The sequence below is a fragment of the Brassica napus genome, chromosome C5 (genome assembly GCF_020379485.1).
Source record: "Brassica napus cultivar Da-Ae chromosome C5, Da-Ae, whole genome shotgun sequence".
NCBI classification, from domain to species: Eukaryota; Viridiplantae; Streptophyta; class Magnoliopsida; order Brassicales; family Brassicaceae; genus Brassica; species Brassica napus.
Window position 1 is genome coordinate 6222474 of NC_063448.1, and position 20746 is coordinate 6243219.

Consider the following 20746-nt stretch of genomic DNA (forward strand, 5'->3'; position numbering starts at 1 on the left):
TGATACTCTCTTCCATTAACCGAGAAGGTAACTTGCGGAGCTTGACCCTTTATTATGTCATCAAAAACAGGGGAGCGATCAAGAACATTGATATCATTTAAGGTACCTGGAGGTCCGAAAAACGCATGCCATATCAAGAGATCATATGAAGCAACCGCCTCTAATACGATTGTTGGTTTGCCCAAACCACGAGAATATTGTCCTTTCTAAGCGGTGGGACAATTCTTCCACTCACAATGCATACAATCGATGCTTCCTATCATCCCGGGAAATCCACGATACTCTCCTATATCAAGTAGACGTTGAAGATCATCCGGTGTTGGTCTTCGTAGGTATTAATCTCCGAACAAATAAATTATTCCCTCCACAAAATTCTCCACACATGACCGAGTTGTCGTTTCACCGAGCCGGAGGTATTCGTCGACCGCATCCGCCGCAGTACCATATGCCAAGACACGGATAGCTGCTGTACACTTTTGGAGTGTTGAGAGACCAAGCCTTCCAAGACCATCTCTCTTTTGGCGAAAGAAGTCAACTTCGTTCGAGAGTCGATCAACAATGTGCATGAAAAATGGCTTCCAAGACCCACTACTGCATCTTTGCTCGTGTTTAACCACGAGCTTATGAGCACAATGTCGTCAGTTGGAGACCATGTCCTCCTCTCCTTACGACTGCCTTGAGTCTCTTCACCAATGTTCGAATCGTGTGTGTCTTGACTGGCAAAGAAGGGAAGCTGTGACTCGGGTACATTACCAAAGACCACATTCTGTTGACTGCTAAGCAGGTCAACAAAGTTTGAAGGCTCAGTAAAAGGATTAAATTCCATTTCCGAGGTTAGAGAATAGAGAAAAAACAGATAGGAATCTGTTTTAGATGAATGAGAATGAAGGAGTTTTAAAAGAGTTTACGAGTTGACATATATCTAACTCCCATTTATTACCGTTTCACAACCATAATCAACCACAAATTTAGACACTTCAAACTAAAGCAAAAAATTTATTATCGGCAATTCAAACCAAAGAAAGTCATTTGACTACAGCAAGTTTTAAATAACCTAACTAACAACATCAATGCAAACACACCAAACACATTAACTACCTAACCATAAAGCTTTCAATGGCAGTAAAAGTTTTAAACATTTACCTGTTTTGCGCAGAGGAATAAACTCCTCTGGTTGCAGACGATCCTTCCTATTTTGCTTCAGTGATGGAGCTCAAGACACAGACAGACAAGCAAAAACAAAACAACAATGAGAAACTGAGGTAGAGAGACAAACAAACAGAAATAAATCATTGTTCAGGACACTCGATTCAATTCAGATAAAAGCTATTTCAATCTAATATAACTCTTAAACAATAAAGACAAGAACCATTCATGAAACAAGTGATAAACAGAACCGCTATCATGAGACCCGATTCAATTGAGAACTCTTAAGCAATTAGGACATGAAACCATTCAGTTCATACTATCTCAACTCAGTTACAATATAAACCAAGTCTTTTTATCAAACGTTCAATCAAATCATGTTGAAATTTTACCTGAATCACAGACGCTTCATTGTTGTTGTCTCGTTTGACCAGCCTCCGTCTCTTGGTCCGTCCATCTGAAGAAACAAACACAGAGACAAATCATTAGACAGAGACATAAACAAAGATAGAGACATATATGTCTATCTCTTTACCTTTCTTTTTGATTTCGTAGAGGAGATTCATGGCGGATTCGTCGAGGAGAGAGAGAGAGAGAGACGAGGAGATATCATCGTCGCGGAGTCGTCGAGGAGGCGTCGAGGAGATCGACAGAGATCAGGAGAGATCATCGTCGCAGAGTCGTCGAGGAGGCGTCGAGGAGACCGAGAGACACGAGGAGACATCAGCGCCGATTGATCACGGAGCCTTCAGGGAGATCGAGAGACACGAGGCGACATCAGCCATGATTGATAACTCAGCCATCATGGTGGAGTCGACGGAGAGATTGGTTTCGTCTAGAGAGAAGATGGCGGAGTCGTCGAGGAGAGAGAGAGAGACGAGGAGATATCATCGTCGCGGAGTCGTCGCGGAGTCGTCGAGGAGTCGTCGAGGAGGCGTCGAGGAGATCGACAGAGACCAGGAGAGATCATCGTCGCGGAGTCGTCGAGGAGGCGTCGAGGAGACCGAGAGACACGAGGAGACATCACCGCCGATTGATCACGGAGCCTTCAGGGAGATCGAGAGACACGAGGCGACATCAGCCGTGATTGATCACTCAGCCATCATGGTGGAGTCGACGGAGAGATTGGTTTCGTCTAGAGAGAAGATGACGGAGTCGTCGAGAGAAAAACACGAACGACTTGTGTTTCATGAGAGAGAGAGAAAGAAACGCGGAGTGCTGAGAGAGTGACACGTGTTGGCAAGCACCGCTGTTTCCTGAGCTTAATTAAGTGTCGATGTTTGGTTAATAACATCATTTTCTTTTTTTTTAAACCAAAAATCACATAAGCATCTCCCTGGCAACCCGCGTTAATGCTGCTCTTAACGCAAGAGCAACTGCAACCCTTTTTTATATTTGTTTATATAATACTCCATCTGTTCCTAAATATATGATGTTTACTTAAAAACACACATATTAAGAAAATTTAATTTTTGTCTAGAAAATAACAATAAAATTATAAATTAATGGTATTCAACTAATTACAAAATAGATTATTAAATATGATTGGTTGCACAGTTTTTAATAAAGTAAAATTCATCTAGGAAAATGAAAACATCCTACATTTAGAAACAGATGGAGTAGTATTAAGAAGTAAATCTGTTCCAGCTCATCTCTATTTGTTAGTTTAAATCAAAATTACTATTTTCTATAAATATGAGAAGAAATCGAAATTATCTATTTTTACTCTATTGAAAATGACTATTCAATAGAAGTATATTGAAGTGAACCCCACGTCTGTTTAAAAGTTCTTATATTTAGAATCTAAATAGCAAAATCCATTAGATATGATCTATATCCAACAATTATAACTCATTTTTTAGTCTTTTTTTATTTGTCAAAACTCTAATTTTTTCTCGGTCCCTCCTCTATTTCATACTAGAATTATTGCATGAAATATTTAAAAATATTTTCCAATCTTTTTCATCTTTGCCAATAAAATTTTAAAAATACTTTTTTGGCAAATAACTAAATATGTGCCATGTTGTTATTAATCTCTAAATCAAGAAAAGAGCGTGAGAATAGTTTTCTCAATGTTCTTTTCTTTTAGAGTTTATTCATTCTTGTCTCAGCAAAATTGGCACTTCTTATCCAGCTTCCGCCCCATCGAGACACTATATTTGAACAGTTTATGGTGACCACTACGTACGGGCGTACGGTATACAACTACTGCATTTTTAATTACTAAGTAATGTAATCGCTGTGACCATATATTCACTATTACATCAGTACTTCGCTCATAAAGATAACTCCAACACAGCTACAGTATTCCCATTTTCAAAAACAATTTAGTAGTAATTTCCCGAGAGAGGGTATAGATTCCCAAATAGGTAAAGATCTATTATGTTACTTCATTGCCCAAAAGTAATGTACAAAAGATAAATGAGAACAAAGATAGGGTGGTGTGATTTGATAAATGAGACATGAAATGCAATGAGTGGGTCCAAACATTCTGTAGTGACGCCTGGTGGCCGGCGCACCAATTCACCGAGACGCAACTTAAACATTTGATTAACATGCTTACTTGCTTCATAGTCTATTCCACAATTGAGTTCTTTGAAAAGGAAAAAAAATGGTGCAGTACTTTCCATTGACTTAAAAAGACTTCAGAAAACTTTAATTTGGTCCTATTATATTAGTTTTGCAAATGTAGGCGAAAATAACGATTATATAGTGTTCGTTCGATGTTGATAGTGTCATCGGTAATTTTTGGTAATGCGGTATTTACAATTTATTTTTTTGAGTTCTACCACTAACAATACTAATGCCCTGTCATTTTTTAATAATCATTTGTTGTAGTTGTTTGTCGCTGTCGTCATTATATGAAACGAATGTATATCGTTTGATTTTTAATAGTTTAGATTAGTCCATGAATTTAATTTTTTAATCGGGAATTTACTATTTCGATAGTTATCAGTCGCAATAGCTTATTAAAAAATTATATATCAACTTTGTGTACTAAACTAGATATCTTTTCATATAATAACTGATGACATACAGTTCCATTAGTGGTTTTCTTTTCACTGGACTAGGCTTATAGTTTAATTTGAAAATCACTATTTGACAAATTATAACATGGCGTTAATCCGATGTTAAATTGAAAATGTGCATGAGTATCTCTTTAATCCATATATGTTGGAGGTAATAGTTTGTATGATAAAAGTTTATAAATATGTATCGAAAATGAATTGTTTTTAATAAAAGATGATAACTTCCACAAAAGCTCCAGGCCATATAATTCATTCTAATTGGCCATATTCTAGTGATTTGTTCCCTAACATAATCAAGAAAATATTTTCCGGTCGACATTGTGTGGTAAAAAGTTTTCATGTGATAGGACATCACAATGAGAAACTGTGTTAGGTACGCGTCACCCTATAATTTCTAATTTTATATGACTAAAAGAAGAAAATAAGATTTCGTGTTTCTATTATTTTGGTAGCTTTCAGGTTTCAAAATATACCCATTTAGAGAGACATTAAGAAGAGCCTATGACCCTATGGTACAAATTGATTATTAAAGTGCACCATTTTGCAAATTACATAATGACCACTGTCTCCACTTTCACCCAGAGCAGCCTCACATTTTTATTCGTGATTGGACTAAAGAGGATAAGCTCGCCTTTTCTTTGCCAAAACTTGTGTTGTGTGTTGAATGAACACTGTTGATCCATTTTCGTTGTACGCCTTAGATATCCTTCTAGAAGATGTCACTAACTCTATAAAAGCAATCCGAAGATTACTATGTGTTTCTCTGCTGGAAAATTTTGAAAATTGATATCAGTTGATCAACTTTTTGGATCCGGTCATACCATGTAAGATATAGCCATAGTTTTGTATCCCAAAATGTTAGACATAATCTCGTTTTGATAGTGTATATAGTTGACATAAATATTACCAAGATCATAAAGTATGATAAAAGCAAAAGTCGGATGTAAACCGTTCTATCTGGTCTCACAATCAAACAACTATGATATAACAAAAAAAAACAGATTGTAAAAAATAATACTGATGTTCATTTTATTTTGTAGAATATTTTAATTCAAAACAAAAATCAGTATATATATATATATATATATATATATATATATATATGTGTGTGTGTGTGTGTGAACAAGCCTAATAATAAGTAACACATAAGCTTCAAGCCTAATAATAAGTGACACATAAGCTTCTCACGGTACGTCAGCTTGTTAACAGTATTGATACAAACTGAAAAACCCGTGCGCACGTACGGCACCTCATATAGTTGATTAACTTATTGATTGATAACTAACTAAGCTTCTTCTGTATTGGTTCTAGCGATAATTAACATATTAAGGTAGTGATCCACTCACACTTCCGCCACTAATTATTTTAATTAATATCTCTGGGTCTAAGCCTATCTAATTAAATACGTAAACGATTTTACCAGTTCTTTGCTGTGTGTTACTGTCAAAACATGTATTTCCCATCAAATTTAACTGAACATTCAAGATTTTTTCCTGAATTTTTATTAGTCGATCCGGTGACACACTTGAACATTTATATAGGCGTTTTAATTAATTATCATGTATAATAGGTCACGGTCAAGTCAGGTGAGTGTTACCTAAACCTAGTATCAGGATGCATTTGTGTGATACTCTAACTAGAAGACGGGTACTAATACCGTAATGTGTCTCTATCCGTCCATGGAGTTCTATAGGATATCAGAGCTCTATCATCTCTGATTAATTTCTGCGTCTTTTTCTTTTTCCGTAGTATCTTGAGTTTCCTTGCCAATTTTGTTAATTTTATTTAGTAGCATTTTCTATCATTGTTTTGTGCTAAAAGCATTTCTAACTCATTATTATTTTTACTTTTATAATAATATGTAAAGGTAAAATTGCTTTAATCCATTTTTATTTTTTCTTCTATAATAGAAATTGTTATTTTTATTTTATAAATAAAAAAAATAGCAATTTCTGTTTTTACTATAATTAAAAATTATTATTTTGAGAAATATATTAGAGTAAACTCCATCTCTATCTCTATTACGGTGCTAACAATATTGAGTAGTCGAATTTGACTTGAAGAGGCAGATTATCCGAATTAGAGTGTCAAACCACAAATTTAATATATTAAATCAACACATCCATTTTAAAAAGGTATTTAATATTGTTTTTTTTTTGCGACGAAGGAGAGCCACACAATTATCTCTAATGAGCCCCACGCACGAAGAAGCCAATTGGTAAGCGACAGGAATGTGTAATTAGAGGAATCAAATGAAGACAAGGATTTATATTGATTTAATCAAGTGATCTTGGAGGAAATCAAATGAAGACAAGGATTTATATTGATTTAATTAATAGAAATAAATCATTCGCAGTAACTGCTGCAAACTGGCGTCAGCAGATGTCAACTTCAAAACGTTGGAATCCCCATTTTGGTTTGTGTGATTTAATTATTATTTTATATATTGTAAATGGTTCTAAAATAAAAAGTTCCAAATGATAACAACTTAGGACTTAGGAGACGTGGATTGTGAACAAAACAAAAAACAAAAAACAAAAAACAAAAAAGGAGACGTGGGTTAGATCCAAAATGCTCTACGCATTCCACTGTTTATAGGGTTTAATCATAGTTGCTACTTGCTAATTCTCTTTTCGCAATAGCCCTTAATGAACAGCCATGCCACCAAATACATTAAACAAAACGATACCTAACAACTTTAACAAACAAAAAACTCAACTAAGGAGAGCTACTATTTTTTTGTTATTGTTTTGGTGCTCCCACAATTGTATAAGAGCATCTAACACTTCTTAGCCTTGTTCACAGAGATCCCAGCTTCGTATACCAATTGACTGAATATTTCTAATATATATTATAATATGATATCCAATTAAAATATACTATACATTATATTGGTATATTGATTTTAAAATTCCAGTTTTAACCGTAGATACACAGCAACACAGACGAGCTGGATCGGTCAATTTCTTTTCTCACATTCGTAAACAAAGGTATAAATTCTATAGTGAATTGGGTGAATACTATAGAATTTGGTTTATAGTACAAATACTCTTTAAGTTTTATTAAGGCATCTAAGTTATGATAGCTAGCAAACAATACTTTTATAATCTTTTATTATATTATTCCCTTCACGAGGCAAATCAACTTCTCCATGGTAAGAGCCCGAATCATTTCTAGATAATACTATGCGTAGGTCAAATCATGCCTCTCTACTTGTGATCAAGACATATCTATCCATTCACATTATATGTTTACACATTTGTGCGAACATATCTTGATTTGTCTATATATTCCGGATACCATATCTAAACAAACAAACCTCATAATGTTCTTTTTCCAGCAGGAAAATTGAACTTTTCTTTTTGGGTTAAAAGAACTTTATATTGTTCTTTACACATGCAAACTAATTTTCGATATCTCTCCTTACTTAATAGTAAATGGGATATGTGGCTGATCCATTTATGTGATTTTAAATTCCATTAAGCCGGTCAGAATTCATATCCGCCACAAAAGAAAATTGGATATATGCATTTTTGATAGAAACTGTATCAATCGCTGGTCCACTTAATCCCTTTTTTATTGATAAATTATTTTCTCTAAAGAGGATGAGAAAGAAAAAGACAGTGGTAATGGCCATTTTCTGATTTGTAGCCCAAATACACACAAGCAAAATGAACCAAACTGCCAAGCCCACATATGAGGAGGTTATCAATTTATGTGCAAATGTCTTAGAAATGATGACAACAACCTAAATAACACTATTAAGTTCCACGAAGAGTGAGATAGACAAAGAGATTGAAATTAATAGGGGTTCGAGGGTCACCGGAAGCAACACAACGACGATAACGGTGATCTGTGTGATCTGGAGAACCGCTCTTGAATGATATACATTTACTAGACGAGTTTCCGTGAGATAAGCGAGCTTGCCGCCACACACATAATTTCAAAGTTTTGATAACTAGTTTATGATATTTATGTTTCGTAAATGTTTTGTCTTTTATGAATTTCATTGCAAAGACAATCATTAAAGAGATAAGAAGTTGGGGAATTTCATGTTACTGTATACTTCAACGTTTTTAATTTTTATGACTCCTCCAAGCAAGTTTTTTTCTACTTTTTTTATGTTGGTAAATGAGAATGTTAACTCCGTGATTTTTCAACCAATAAGCAATTGGCAAAAAGTAAATATCTTTTATACTCCATATTTTCTTATGAGGTGATTAATCATTTCACTTCATATTTTCTTATAATACGTGATATCTTATAATACGTGATATTATAGTTCAGTTCTAACTATATTCATCTCGATAGATTAGAACTTCATTACATGACCCCTTTTGTTCAAAATTGGTTAAATCAGTCAAAAATTTATGTAGATATTTCATCATGTAATCAAATAACTAGAGTTTAATCCGCACGTCTGTGCGGCTATTATACATTTTAAAAATATATAAATTGATAAAATCGTAAATATTTTAAATATATGATATACATTTTAATGTTTTATATAATGTAATTTTGTAATCTTATTGATTAAGTTTTTTTATTTGACATTATTAATATATAAATATTTATTCAATACATTTTACTTTGTTATTAATTGTTATTATATACTAATATAATTTCAAGTTCGGTACAATAAATTCATCTGAAATCATCAAATAGATAATCTCATTCAAAATATTCTTTTTAAATTTCTAAAGTTTGCATACAAACTATTTTTAAATTTATTTACTTATACTATAGAACAAATATTTGTTTATGATCATTTTATATTTCCTTGTTGTGTTTCAAAAATGAGAAATTACCACAAATACCACATTCATAGTGCCAATTTTCATGTTAACACTACCCACTTTTATCTTCACTTTTAATGAAAGATAAAAGTGGGTAATACCCCTATGATTAACTAATTTAGACTTAGGGTTTAAAGTTGCGGAGTGGGGTATGGTATGGTTTTTGGAATATGAAATTTAGGATTCTAATAAATATATAAATAAATAATTAAAAATATATTTAAAAAAATAGTTTCAAACATAATTTTCGATTTTCAAAAAGAAATTTTGAAAAAAATATAAAAAAAAATTTATAAAAAAGTTCGAATTCGAAAAAGTATAATTCGAAAACATAATTTTTTTATTTAAATAATAATTTATTATATATATAGATAACAAGGGTATAAAAGTCTTTTGATACTTAATGAAGAATGTATTTTTGAAAATTTCTTTTTAGTGGTTGTAAAGATGAAAAATGGTACCATGAAAGTGGTAAACATAAAATTTTCCCTTCAAAAATAAACTTTAGCATCTATAATTTTAGTATATAGCAGAATTTTATAATTAATTATATTGTTATGTTAAAATAATTTAGACTTATTATTTTAATATTCTTATAGATAATTTACAAATTTTAACCTGTTATAATGGTAATGATATTTTAAATGAAAGATTTTCAAAATATATAAGTTAATTTATAGATTTAATATATTTTTATATTTAATTCATATTGTACTTCTATTTTAGTATAATATAGACTATAATTAGAAAGTTTATGAAAATAGCACACATATTTTTATTTTATAATAAAATCTTAATTAACATTAATTTGTAATAATATTACACTACTAATTATGAAATTAATGCATTATTTTATAAAAATATTTAAAACTTTTAGTAAGATTTTGTTAGATTTTTTTTCAAAAGATTTTTATAATTAAAAATAAAGTTAAGACATTTTTATAGGTGAAGTTGTTATATAAGATATGATATATAAGTGATGCCAAACTTTAATTAGAAATAAATGAAATATGATGTTTTCATTAAAAAAATAAATCATACATGTGATTTCTATTTTAACAGAATAGATGAAGTTAATTATGTTGTTAAATTATCAATAGGATAACTATAGAATTTGTATAACTTGAATAGGAAGCGTAAAATATTTATAGTTAAAACAAGAGAATATGTAGAGGAATATTCACATAAGAGATACGCTAGAGTACGTACTTATCCTAACTGCTTTGTACTTATCATATAAGTGATGTATATCCAATAATAACAATCTTAAATATACAACTAATAGTCAAAGTTTCTGCATAGCCATGATAGTGGTCCAATATTCTTGTAGTTTCTAAATTTATGAAGTCAATTGTTGACTAAACAATAAAGTTCAATAAAGTTAATATTTAAAAATATTCTAAATATACTAAAAAATCAAATATTTTGCTTATATATTATTACCTTGTTAAGTCCAACATTTATGTAACTTTTAAACTGATGAAGTCAATTGCTGACAAAATAAAACTGATGAAGTCAATTGCTGACAAAATAAAACTGATGAAGTCAATTAACTAAATAATGAACGTATTTTTTAATGCTGGATAATTAAACATTATAAATTGAGAAATATTACAGATTATTCTGCAGAATATAATGAACATATTTTGTTTGTTTGTTTTATGGATATTAGTATACATATTTTTTAGTTAAACATGTAACAAATAGTCAAAGTTTCTACAATTGGCATCCTCTCTCTGGCTCTCTTATATATAAAAAGATAGAAAATCTTATGCACACCAAAAAGAAAAGCTCTAATCGATTTCAAAAATCCGAATACTATGGTGAAACCTATCATTCATTTCATATTCGCTCTTACTATTGCATCTTGTAAGTATACACTTTTTGGAACACTTATATAATATTAATACACACACCACAAAGCTTTGAATAAAAAATATATTCTACTTTGGGAAGCAAAACTTACCAAAGTTTTCTTTTTTTTTCATAATTAGATTTATTGTTGATATCTGAAGCGTTACTGAGAGGATGGCCAGAAATAGGTGAAGGTATGTGTCGCTGTCCTGGTGACAGAGATCCTGATTGCCATTGTCTTCCTCCGGCCGAAGATTATCAAGTTCGTACTACTACTACTCCAGCGATTAGTCCTCCAATAGAACTTACTACGCGCTGCAATAGAAACTCTGATTGTAATGGAGTGGGCCCTCAAACGTGCAAATACAAAGTGTGTATTTCCGATCATGCAAGTCATTACGCTACATGTCATTGTTATATATGTTGACAAATGCAAATTCGCCGGATGTATGATTAATTAATTGAAGAATAAAATGTCGTGCTTATATTGCCTTCTTTTGAAATATATACAATCATGATGATTTTCATTACACTAATTTTTTAAACTATAGAAATTTTAGCTTAGAGACGGTATTAAAATTTTGGAGACGCAGATTAAAAAAGTTAAGTATTGCTTTTATTTACATATAAATATAAGCAAAATTAAGATTTTAGTGCCTTTTATTACTGTCTAATAAAAATAACAAAAAATGAATCATATAAAAATAATTTTATAGTTCTTTCTATACGATTATATTTGTCCTTTTAATTTATACATGCAATAATAATAGCGCTGGCAAAGTTTTTAATCTGAAAAGATACATGATACATCTATATATTGACTCAATATATACTCTCTATCATAATTTATCTTTTTACTTTATCTAGTACTACCAAAATTAGAATATGAAAATTTCTTGTATTAGTTAAGCTTGATTTGATTAGACCTAATTAATTAGAAGGTAAATATTTTTTGTTGACTAGTCTAATCTAAGATGGGTGTATTGAACTAAGAGTTTTGGAAGATTTTAATTTTGATGAGTTATAGGGTGATTTAAAAGTTATTAGAGTGGTTTAGTAAAATTTAGAAAAATAAAAGTAGAAATTTATATGTGATTTGGTAGATATTTCCAATAAACTCTAGGGTTGTTTAGATGATTTGAAAGGGTAATAATTTAACCCGTAGAGGAGATCCGTTCGAGAACATGGAAGTCTTTGCCATTACGTCAAGACGTTGATTGATTTCAGTGCTTCTAAAGCTCAGATAGTTACAACGTTCCTGAGGTGTAAGAAAACGTTTGTCTATACAGTGAATAACTCACTTAAGAAAGGAAAGACTGGAGACAAAGTAACATGCTCCTTCACCCTTGCAAACACCCAAGAAAGATGTAGTGCTACCGTAAGTCTTCTGCTTTAAGTGATGAAACATGTCAACCTTTGGTATGCTGGAAGAGTCATCGAAGCTACTGCAGTGAATACTTTGTGTTGCAAGACTTCGATATGGACTGACCTTTTCAGCTTTTTGTGAATGTGCAGATTGTAGTTCTTTAGTTTGTATATTCATCAAAGCTCTGACTTTTGAATCAATGCTGATGAATGAATCGAGCAGATATGTATTATTGACCTCGCTCATGCAAAACTGTGATCGACTTATTTTATATATTTTTGAAGTTGGGATGAGACGTGAGGGTCTCACATTCTGCGGCAGTTTCGTTGCATATGTGAGCTCGGCTTTTTCTGGGTTTGTTGAATGAATTCTCTTGTGGAGAATTTTAGGTCAAAGATCTTATAATTAAAGGAAGAATCAGGAGGATGAACTCCTTCAATCTCCTTCAAGCATTTTCACGCTGATGTAACTTATGTTGTGATCTGAATTTAATCTTCTTCTTCGTGCTCACAGAGACATATATATCGTCGACCAAGTGGTGCTTTGAATTCAAAAATGCCAGTTTTTACTTACAACTCCAAGACTGGTTTCCTCTGGAGAAAGAAGTCGTCTAGTCGGATCTTTGGCCCCGAGCAAGAAGACGTCTCTCAGTTCTTGCTCGACAAGGTATGGCACTTACTTTTTCGTAGAAAGTTTTATTTTTTATTATTATTTTCAATACTCTTCAAATACCATGTGAGGAGATGTTATTCCATCGGAACTGTTTTTAACTAAAAATGTATGTAAACTCTCCTAGAATCCATATCACAAAAGTTTTTTCCTAAATATTTTTTAGTGTTGAATAACTGTGAATTTAATATAATTTTAATAATTTTGTTCAAGTTCTATGTTAAATTTTAACAAAAATCCCAAAGTCACTTAAAACTCTCTTTCCAATACACCCCCTAGAATTGGAGGCATGCATTTTTTTTTTCAAATAGCGATACCATTCGCCGAGCCTTGCGGGATAACAGGGGCAGACCCAAGTATTTTACAGGCAGTGATCCCTAGAGATACCAAACTCCGATGCCATATTTGAAGAGACTTGAGAGACTTTCTGTTTGTTTTACTTACAAACACATGTATAAGACACTGACATTTCAAAAAACAATCTAGTTTATGCAAATTACACTGTGAATACAAACATGTGAATAGTACGCTTGACATGTGACATCTTAATTAAGTGGATTTAATTACAAACTAGATCTTGTCCTCCACAACCGTGCGATGTTTTATTTTTATACTTAAATATTTTAGTTTATACTCCCTCTTGATACAAATATATAATGTTTAAGGTTGTTCACAAATATTAAAAAAAATTAGATATTTACTTTTATATTTTTTGTTTTTTTTAGTTAGAAAATATTCAAAAAAAATTATTTTTATTCAAATAAAAATATAAAATATTATAATTAATTTATGTAAAAGTTGATAAAATTTTATAGAATGGTTCGAATTAAAAAATCACGCATGAAAAATTCATCACTACAATATATATATATATATATATATATATATATATATATATATATATTTAACAATTTATTATAAAAACAGTATATGGTTGAATCTATAGTATTGTATTTAAAAATATTATATATTTATCAATACATGTTTGTTAACAAAATATACATGTATAATATAATTAATAATAATAACATTTATTATGCAAATATAACAGTGTTAGGATTTTTAATATTTGATTTGATTTTATTATTTGTTAGGTAAAATAATAAAATCAAATCAAATATTAAAAATCCTAACACTATTGTATTTGCCTAATAAATGTTATTATTATTATTAATTAGATCATATACAAGTATAAACTCTAGAATAATTAAATGTTATTATTGTTAAGTAGATTATAAATGGTTATATGCAAATATAACTATATATTGCTGGAATATTATATTTTTGAAATTATGCATATCGTATAATATTTTGATGGAATAAAAAGAGAATTAAATAGGTTGTTAGGATTTTATCACGAAAATACAAAAAAAATATAAACAATTTTCTAGGGATGGTCCATTCAAAATATCACACATAAAAGAAGTCATGAGTTATATTTTAATAATATAGATATTAAAAATCATTCATTACTCATTTGTTTTTTTCGATCAGAATTTCATGTTTAACTTTTTTTGAATAGAATAAATACATATATTTCAAAATATTTAATTAAAATTTGATGTATCATATCTCTAACTTTTACGAACTTTTTGTTATAGCATCACTTTTGATATACCATTTGAGCTCTTAGTGCTGTAGTTTTTTCATTTGTAATTTTGGATAGAGGTAAATTGGACCTTATTCAAATAGTGAGAAACGAAATTATATATTCGTATGCGATTGCTTGTTATTGGAAACAGGAGAGCAAAATTATATAAGAGATTTTTTGTGTTTTATTAAACTTACGAGAAATTAATTAAAATAGAAATTTGGTTATAAAGGCAAAGAAGTACATTTTCCTTCAATGCAAGCATATAAATTGTTCGGCCATTGATGATGAGAAGCACAATCAAAGATTCTCTTGATGGACATGAGTATTTGTCCTCATCAGTTTAACTGGTTTGACGCTCGCACATTGGCATTGTCTAACCACACATTGCGGACTTCCGTTGGAACAAAAAAGCTTCGATTTACAATCAGCTGCTGTCTTGCATGGAATTATCAACTGCGCTTCAACTCCAGGAACGCTCACCAACAATATGCCTGTTCAGTTTTAGAAGTACATTAGAATTAAGCTATTTTTCAATCGTATGCTGAGAGAGATAGAGAGAGACTTACATGAAAGGAAGAGGGCGAACAAAATGAACAATGTTGTCTTCGATGCCATCTTTTCTTTGGTTTTAAAATATCGTGTTTATAGTGTTTATGTTTTTACTGTCAGATGATGTTTGTTTTCTGACGGATGAGACCTTTAAATAGTCTTTTAAGAAGCATGAAAATGGCAACTTAATATATGTGTTGACTACTTTTATGTCTTTGATATCAACATATCGGTCTTGAAAAGCCAAATCTATTATTACCTTTAACTCAATGTAAGCACAGCATCTGCAACATGTCAAAATTTTGGTATGGTCTTGACCAAATCTTTAGGTTCAACTTTGCTGATTTGCATCGTTAGACCACTCACAATGGAGGTACTGAAACTCACCCACCCAAAATGTGTTTGTGTACGTGGCATCAACAAGAGTAGAAAAGTTTCAACAGTTGAAAAAAAAAATTTGTGGTCCGCACTGCCACGTGTCACTTTGTGGTTGGCCAGAAACATTTAGCGTGTGCATCAAGCGCGCGGCCTAACCTGATTTCTTTCTTTTTTAACTTGGATAAGATTTAAATGTTTTGCTCATTGGCTGAATAGATTTCTCTTGATATTTATCCCCATCCAATAATTCAAATATATTTATTATATAATAAAATTTGTTTTTAAAATATAAATTTATATCAAAATTCAAGATTTTTTTTATCTATAGATAGATACTACTCTTATTTTGTTTGGATACAAAAAAATCGTCATTTTTCATTATAATCAACTATTTTAGTGTTTTAAACTTTTTTTGGTTAAATGGATTCTAATAATAATTATTTTAACACTCAAAACTCTTCTAATTTTTCGTTCAACTTCCAAAATCCCAATAATTATCAATTTAAAAATAAGCTTAGTATAATAATTTAAATAAATATTATTAAAAATTTATTTTATTTTAGTTTTAAATTAATTATTAATATGTAATTGTTATGTTTTAAAACAAAAATATGAATTAAAAGTTGTAGGGTAGGGTGTTGAATTTTTTTAAACAAAACTATTGTAGAAATATAAAATGAAGTGGGTGTTGAATAAATGAGGTGTGAGAGAAAAAAGATGATCTGGAATGTGAAAAGGGAAAAATAAAGATATTGAAAATGGAGAAGGCATTGAAACTATTGTACATATGCCATGATTGGTAGAACATTGCCATTAGCAGTAGCAGTATGCTATAGAAGCAGTATGCTGAAGGAGCTGTACTTGTTAAATTATATTATATTTTAAATGTGAAATACTATTTAAAAAAATATTTTTATTATAAATTAATTTTAGAAATAAAATTTTATTTTCTGGATATAAGATTATTTTGTGCTATTATTAAATAAAATAAATAAATAAATTATATATTTTCTTTAATTTTATAAATTATAAATGCAAATGCTCTTTTAAAAACTTCATATGAGAGCATTGGCCAGAGAACATTTGGAGAGCATTAACATTTAGTAAATGCTTCTCTAAATAGTTTTTTTAAAATTATTGATTAGATAATGTAGAACATGATGCTAATGCTGTACCAATCAAAACATTTTATAAAGGCTTAGATCACCTCCATGAGAGGGGTGAAAAGAGAGTTCTTAAAAAAAACAAAAAAAATATGGAAAAAAAAAGAAAAAGGAAGAGAACCGCTGCCTAAACCAACATCTATGGAATCACTAAAAACCCCATACGTGTAACTTTATTATTGGCTAATTTGTTTTGCCTTCTCTCTCTCTTCCTCTTCCTCTTCCTCCTCCTCTTCCTCTTCGGCGTTGTTTTTGTTTTTGCTCTGAGAAATCGATTGGAGAAGAAATATCCAAATCGATTCGACGATGATCGTTGTCTACTCGTAAACCCGAATCCGATGGTCAGTCATCGGAACCTTCTTCCTCATCTCCGTTCGTTCGACAAGGGAAACGAGAAGCACATCCTCGTGAAAGCTCCGAACCCACGACGGAACAACGATTCGGATTCGGTGACGATGCCGACGTCTTTCATGACGGGTTTGATCGTGGGGAAGAGATTCTACAAGAAGGTGATGACGAGAGAAGCTGACGATGGCAATGGATGGGCTGTGAAATCGATTGCTCGATTACAGAACACTTAAAACGCCTTCGAAGAGACCTCTCAAGCTTCCTTCTTTGATAGGTATGGGCAATTGCAGATGCTAAGAGACAAGGGTATCTTGGTTTCAAAGAGTTTATCGTTGCTATGCAGGTTGAGAGATTCATGTTTGCATTACGGTGATGGTGGTGATGAAGAAGATGCAAAGCTAGAAGACTTCTCTGGTGGTAGCTGATGAATCAGCTAATATCGTGGAGCTTTTTGGTGGATCTGAGCTTGTGATCACCAAGAGAGAGGAGAACAAAGTTATTCATGCGCTACTACAAACAGAAGCCACCACCATCTTCTACCCATCAGAGATGATACTCATTGGTCACTTTGCTCTGTTTCTTTAATGTTTATGTCATTCTGTGCGTCAACAAGCGAACACATGGTTTGAAAATTATGTCTTTTTGCAAGTAAATGATGGCAACAAGTTCATGTAGATCTTTAGTTATCTTCTTTCAAAGGATATATAGATTGATTTTAATTTTTCAGCTGTTTGCCTAATGATTTGGTTGAGCTGTTCGACAGTCAGGTGAAGCAAGCGCCTTGTTTGTGAACTCGGGAGGAACAAGAGCTATTGTAAGGGCTAGTGGTTTTTGTGATCATCATTCACTAGTTATTCTCCCTGAGTCTGACTCTTGAATCTTGCAGGTGGAGCTCTTGGGAGCTTTCTTGGAGACACTTATTAAGGAAACTGGTTGTCAGGTGAGTTCTATGAAACTTCTCTACATGCAGTCTCTGATGGATGTTTGATAGCTCATAGTGCTTTTTGAAATGTTCTTGTCAAAGAGTTAAAGTTCAATGTTGTAATGCAGCTTAAGTGACCGTAAACCAGTGGAGAAACAAGATGATATCATTGTCATGGTTGTTCCTAATTACAAAATGCTGGAGTATGTTGAAAAAATTGCAAAAGGACTTGCAGATGACCCGGTAAATAAACTATGTAAGATCTTAGTTTCAACTTTTACACCAAGAACTTTTTGTTCTAACATCAACAAGATATTTTTCTATGTTCTCTTTCAACCCAATGCTTTTTTGTATTTGTATTTTGAATATGATTTTAAAAAAAAAATTAAGAACCTCAACGAGGTTCTCCTATTGGATAATGAAAAATTTAATTAAACTAACAAGAGTTCTAAACTTTTCAAATCACAAAATTAACTATTAAATTATTCATTAGAACCCATAATGGTCTCTAACCAATGGACTTGCTCTTAGGCAGCAAAGTTAAAATAAAAACCGCCAGAAAAGCAAAGCACAGGGTCAAATAATTGATAAACAAAAAATGTTATTTTGTAAGTTCGTGGTAGCTCTGATTTTTCGAGATCTTTCTAACTAATATTAAACTGACAGCTTTTTTGAAAAATATACGGATCTTAGGCATGGCCAGTTTTTGCTATGCTCTCTATTTTTATCAAAATACTAAAACTATATCGAATGAAACATAATGAGGCCAATGTGAAAACATGAGTTTATTTGATCACTAAAACAAAAGATGGTATGGTCTGCCATCATTGTGCTTATTACGTGCCATCATAGGGCATTTACAGAATAAATCTAAGAAGTCGATACAGATGATTACAAACTCGATTTTGAATCGTTTTCTAAGCCCATTTAGCCATTAAAACAGTCCTCCAGCATCTTGGAAAACAGCAACATAAGCCAACGTCTGGAGCTTCATGTTTCCTTTCAACTTTGGTCCCAAAAAATCTGCACCTAATAGATCAACAAGTGCCATGTAGTTCAATAAACCGACCGAACAGGCGTTTAAGACCCCGACCACAATCAATGCCGTTGGGCTGTATACCGTTTGTAACACCATTCCTAAAGCGATCCCGAACGGTGTGGTGACCGAGAAGAAAAACACCATTGCCCATCTCGTTTTCCCGCCATATTGCGCCTACGAAACCAACAAAAGACACAACAACATATCATGACGAGGTTGTACAGTGAGAACTACACTACGTACAATCAATTGATGATTGGCATACAACCGAGTGCACCACAATCCCTAGCTCCAAGACCTAGCATGAATTGATTATTACAAAATCAGGGTTCATAAGATATTGGAACATGCAAATTTAAATTAAAAATATAATAACTGGAAATCATTTGCCTACCTGAGCAATGACTTTTTTTTTTTTTTTGTAAAAGGGTATTCAAATTTAAAAACATAGGAAGATACAAATGTATGGTTAACAACCATAAGTTTGAGAAAGTATGATGAGACAAACCTCATATTTAGCTAAGAAATATCTTAGAAAATACAAACTTATGAGAATAAGCTTAGGGATACAAGAGAGAGGTAAAGAAACCTAGGTAGTTGGAAGATGGTTCCCACGGCCTCTACAACCACGTTTACCCCGGCTTCGACGACCATGTTTACCCCTTCCTCGTTCCATTTTCTATTCCATATCTTGAAACTTTTGTAGTGGTTTGATTGGCCTTTCACCTCTTGACATGTTGAGCAATGACTTGATATCTAATAAACTGTGATTTTGTGTTGGCCGCGACATCACTCCCGTGTTCCTTCTCCAATACGTGAGATCCATTCTCTAGGGTGTCAACGACGTCGTTTGCTTGAGTTTTCAACATTCTCTTCTTCTGCGAACTCATGGCATAAGAGTCCACCATCAACGTGAGCAAAGCCGAGATCAGCGATAAACGTCGTGAACGGAAACTTTCTCTACGGTTTTCTTGGCAAGCAAAAGGAGTTCAGATCAGCAAAAGAGTCAGGTAATACGTGCATGTAACCCGTTGCAAGTTGCCTTAACAATTACAAAATAATCTCGGTCTGGTCCTAACGCTGGGATTTTACGTGTAACTAACGGTAAAGAAACACCGATCACACTCGCAACTAAGATGGAAAAAATAGCTATGACTTTGAGTGTCTTCGCTTCTTTGTTGTTGTTACAAAACGATGCTCGTGGTCCGGATTTGCATTGAGTAACGCCTGCGAGCTCGGAGTTTTCCGCTAGAGTTGTTAATGTGAAGGAGAGGAAAATAATCAAATGGTAATTAGCTTGTTCATTTGATGAGGAGACATTTTTTTTCTTGGTTGATGTTAATTGTCAAGTTAAACAGCTTTTAGGGTTTATTTATATCCCACTTCAGCGACTAAATGCAACAGAAAATCTTCTGAGTTTGACCAAATCTTCTCAGGTGCGTAGACTTGATTTTGAAAACTTAGAGCGGGTTTATTGCAATGTTCTTAGACTATATTATAGTATTAAAATTAAGTTAAGAAATTATGTTAAAACACCTAAAATTAGTCTTCTATTGGTAGTTTTTTAAGTTATGGATTCTTATAAAAAAAATTATTAAACATTTTTTTTTGAATCTAAAATTTATTTATTACATAAAATATAGTTAAAGATAAAATTTTAAATATATATATTAAAATAAAAACATAAAAACAAAGATTACTAAAATAAATGATAATAATTTAAAAAAAGCATCGAAACTAAGCTGTTGTAGTTGTTGATGCATTTGTCTATCATGAATTCTAGTTCGAACATCCATCATATTGGCGATATTTGTAGAGATATCTGTAGAATACGTGAGATCCCCATATGAACTTTTGTTGTCTTCTCCTTGTTGGAAATCTGAAACATCAAAT

At 31.9% G+C, this 20746-nt stretch overlaps 1 protein-coding gene, 1 non-coding gene and 1 pseudogene across 2 annotated transcripts; 1 reads left to right on the forward strand and 2 right to left on the reverse strand.

Annotated features, from left to right (window-relative positions):
- Positions 1-1710: 1710 nt before the first annotated feature.
- Positions 1711-2376, forward strand: LOC125587030 (pre-mRNA-splicing factor 38B-like). The gene has a single exon (XM_048757118.1). The coding sequence runs from the start codon at positions 1711-1713 to the stop codon at positions 2374-2376; it is 666 nt and encodes a 221-aa protein (XP_048613075.1).
- A 12236-nt stretch (positions 2377-14612) lies between these two features.
- On the reverse strand, positions 14613-17166 carry LOC111209889. The gene is made up of 2 exons (XR_007323758.1): positions 15021-17166; positions 14613-14945 (listed from the first exon to the last, which is right to left on the reverse strand). It is a non-coding gene; the product is annotated as an uncharacterized LOC111209889 (transcript).
- Positions 17167-17988: 822 nt separating this feature from the next.
- Positions 17989-20195, reverse strand: LOC125587031 (annotated as a pseudogene).
- Positions 20196-20746: the final 551 nt, after the last annotated feature.

What these genes read in the sequence shown, in the direction of transcription:
- LOC125587030 (XM_048757118.1), top strand. Translation starts at nt 1,711, where the DNA reads ATGGCGGATTCGTCGAGGAGAGAGAGAGAGAGAGACGAGGAGATATCA.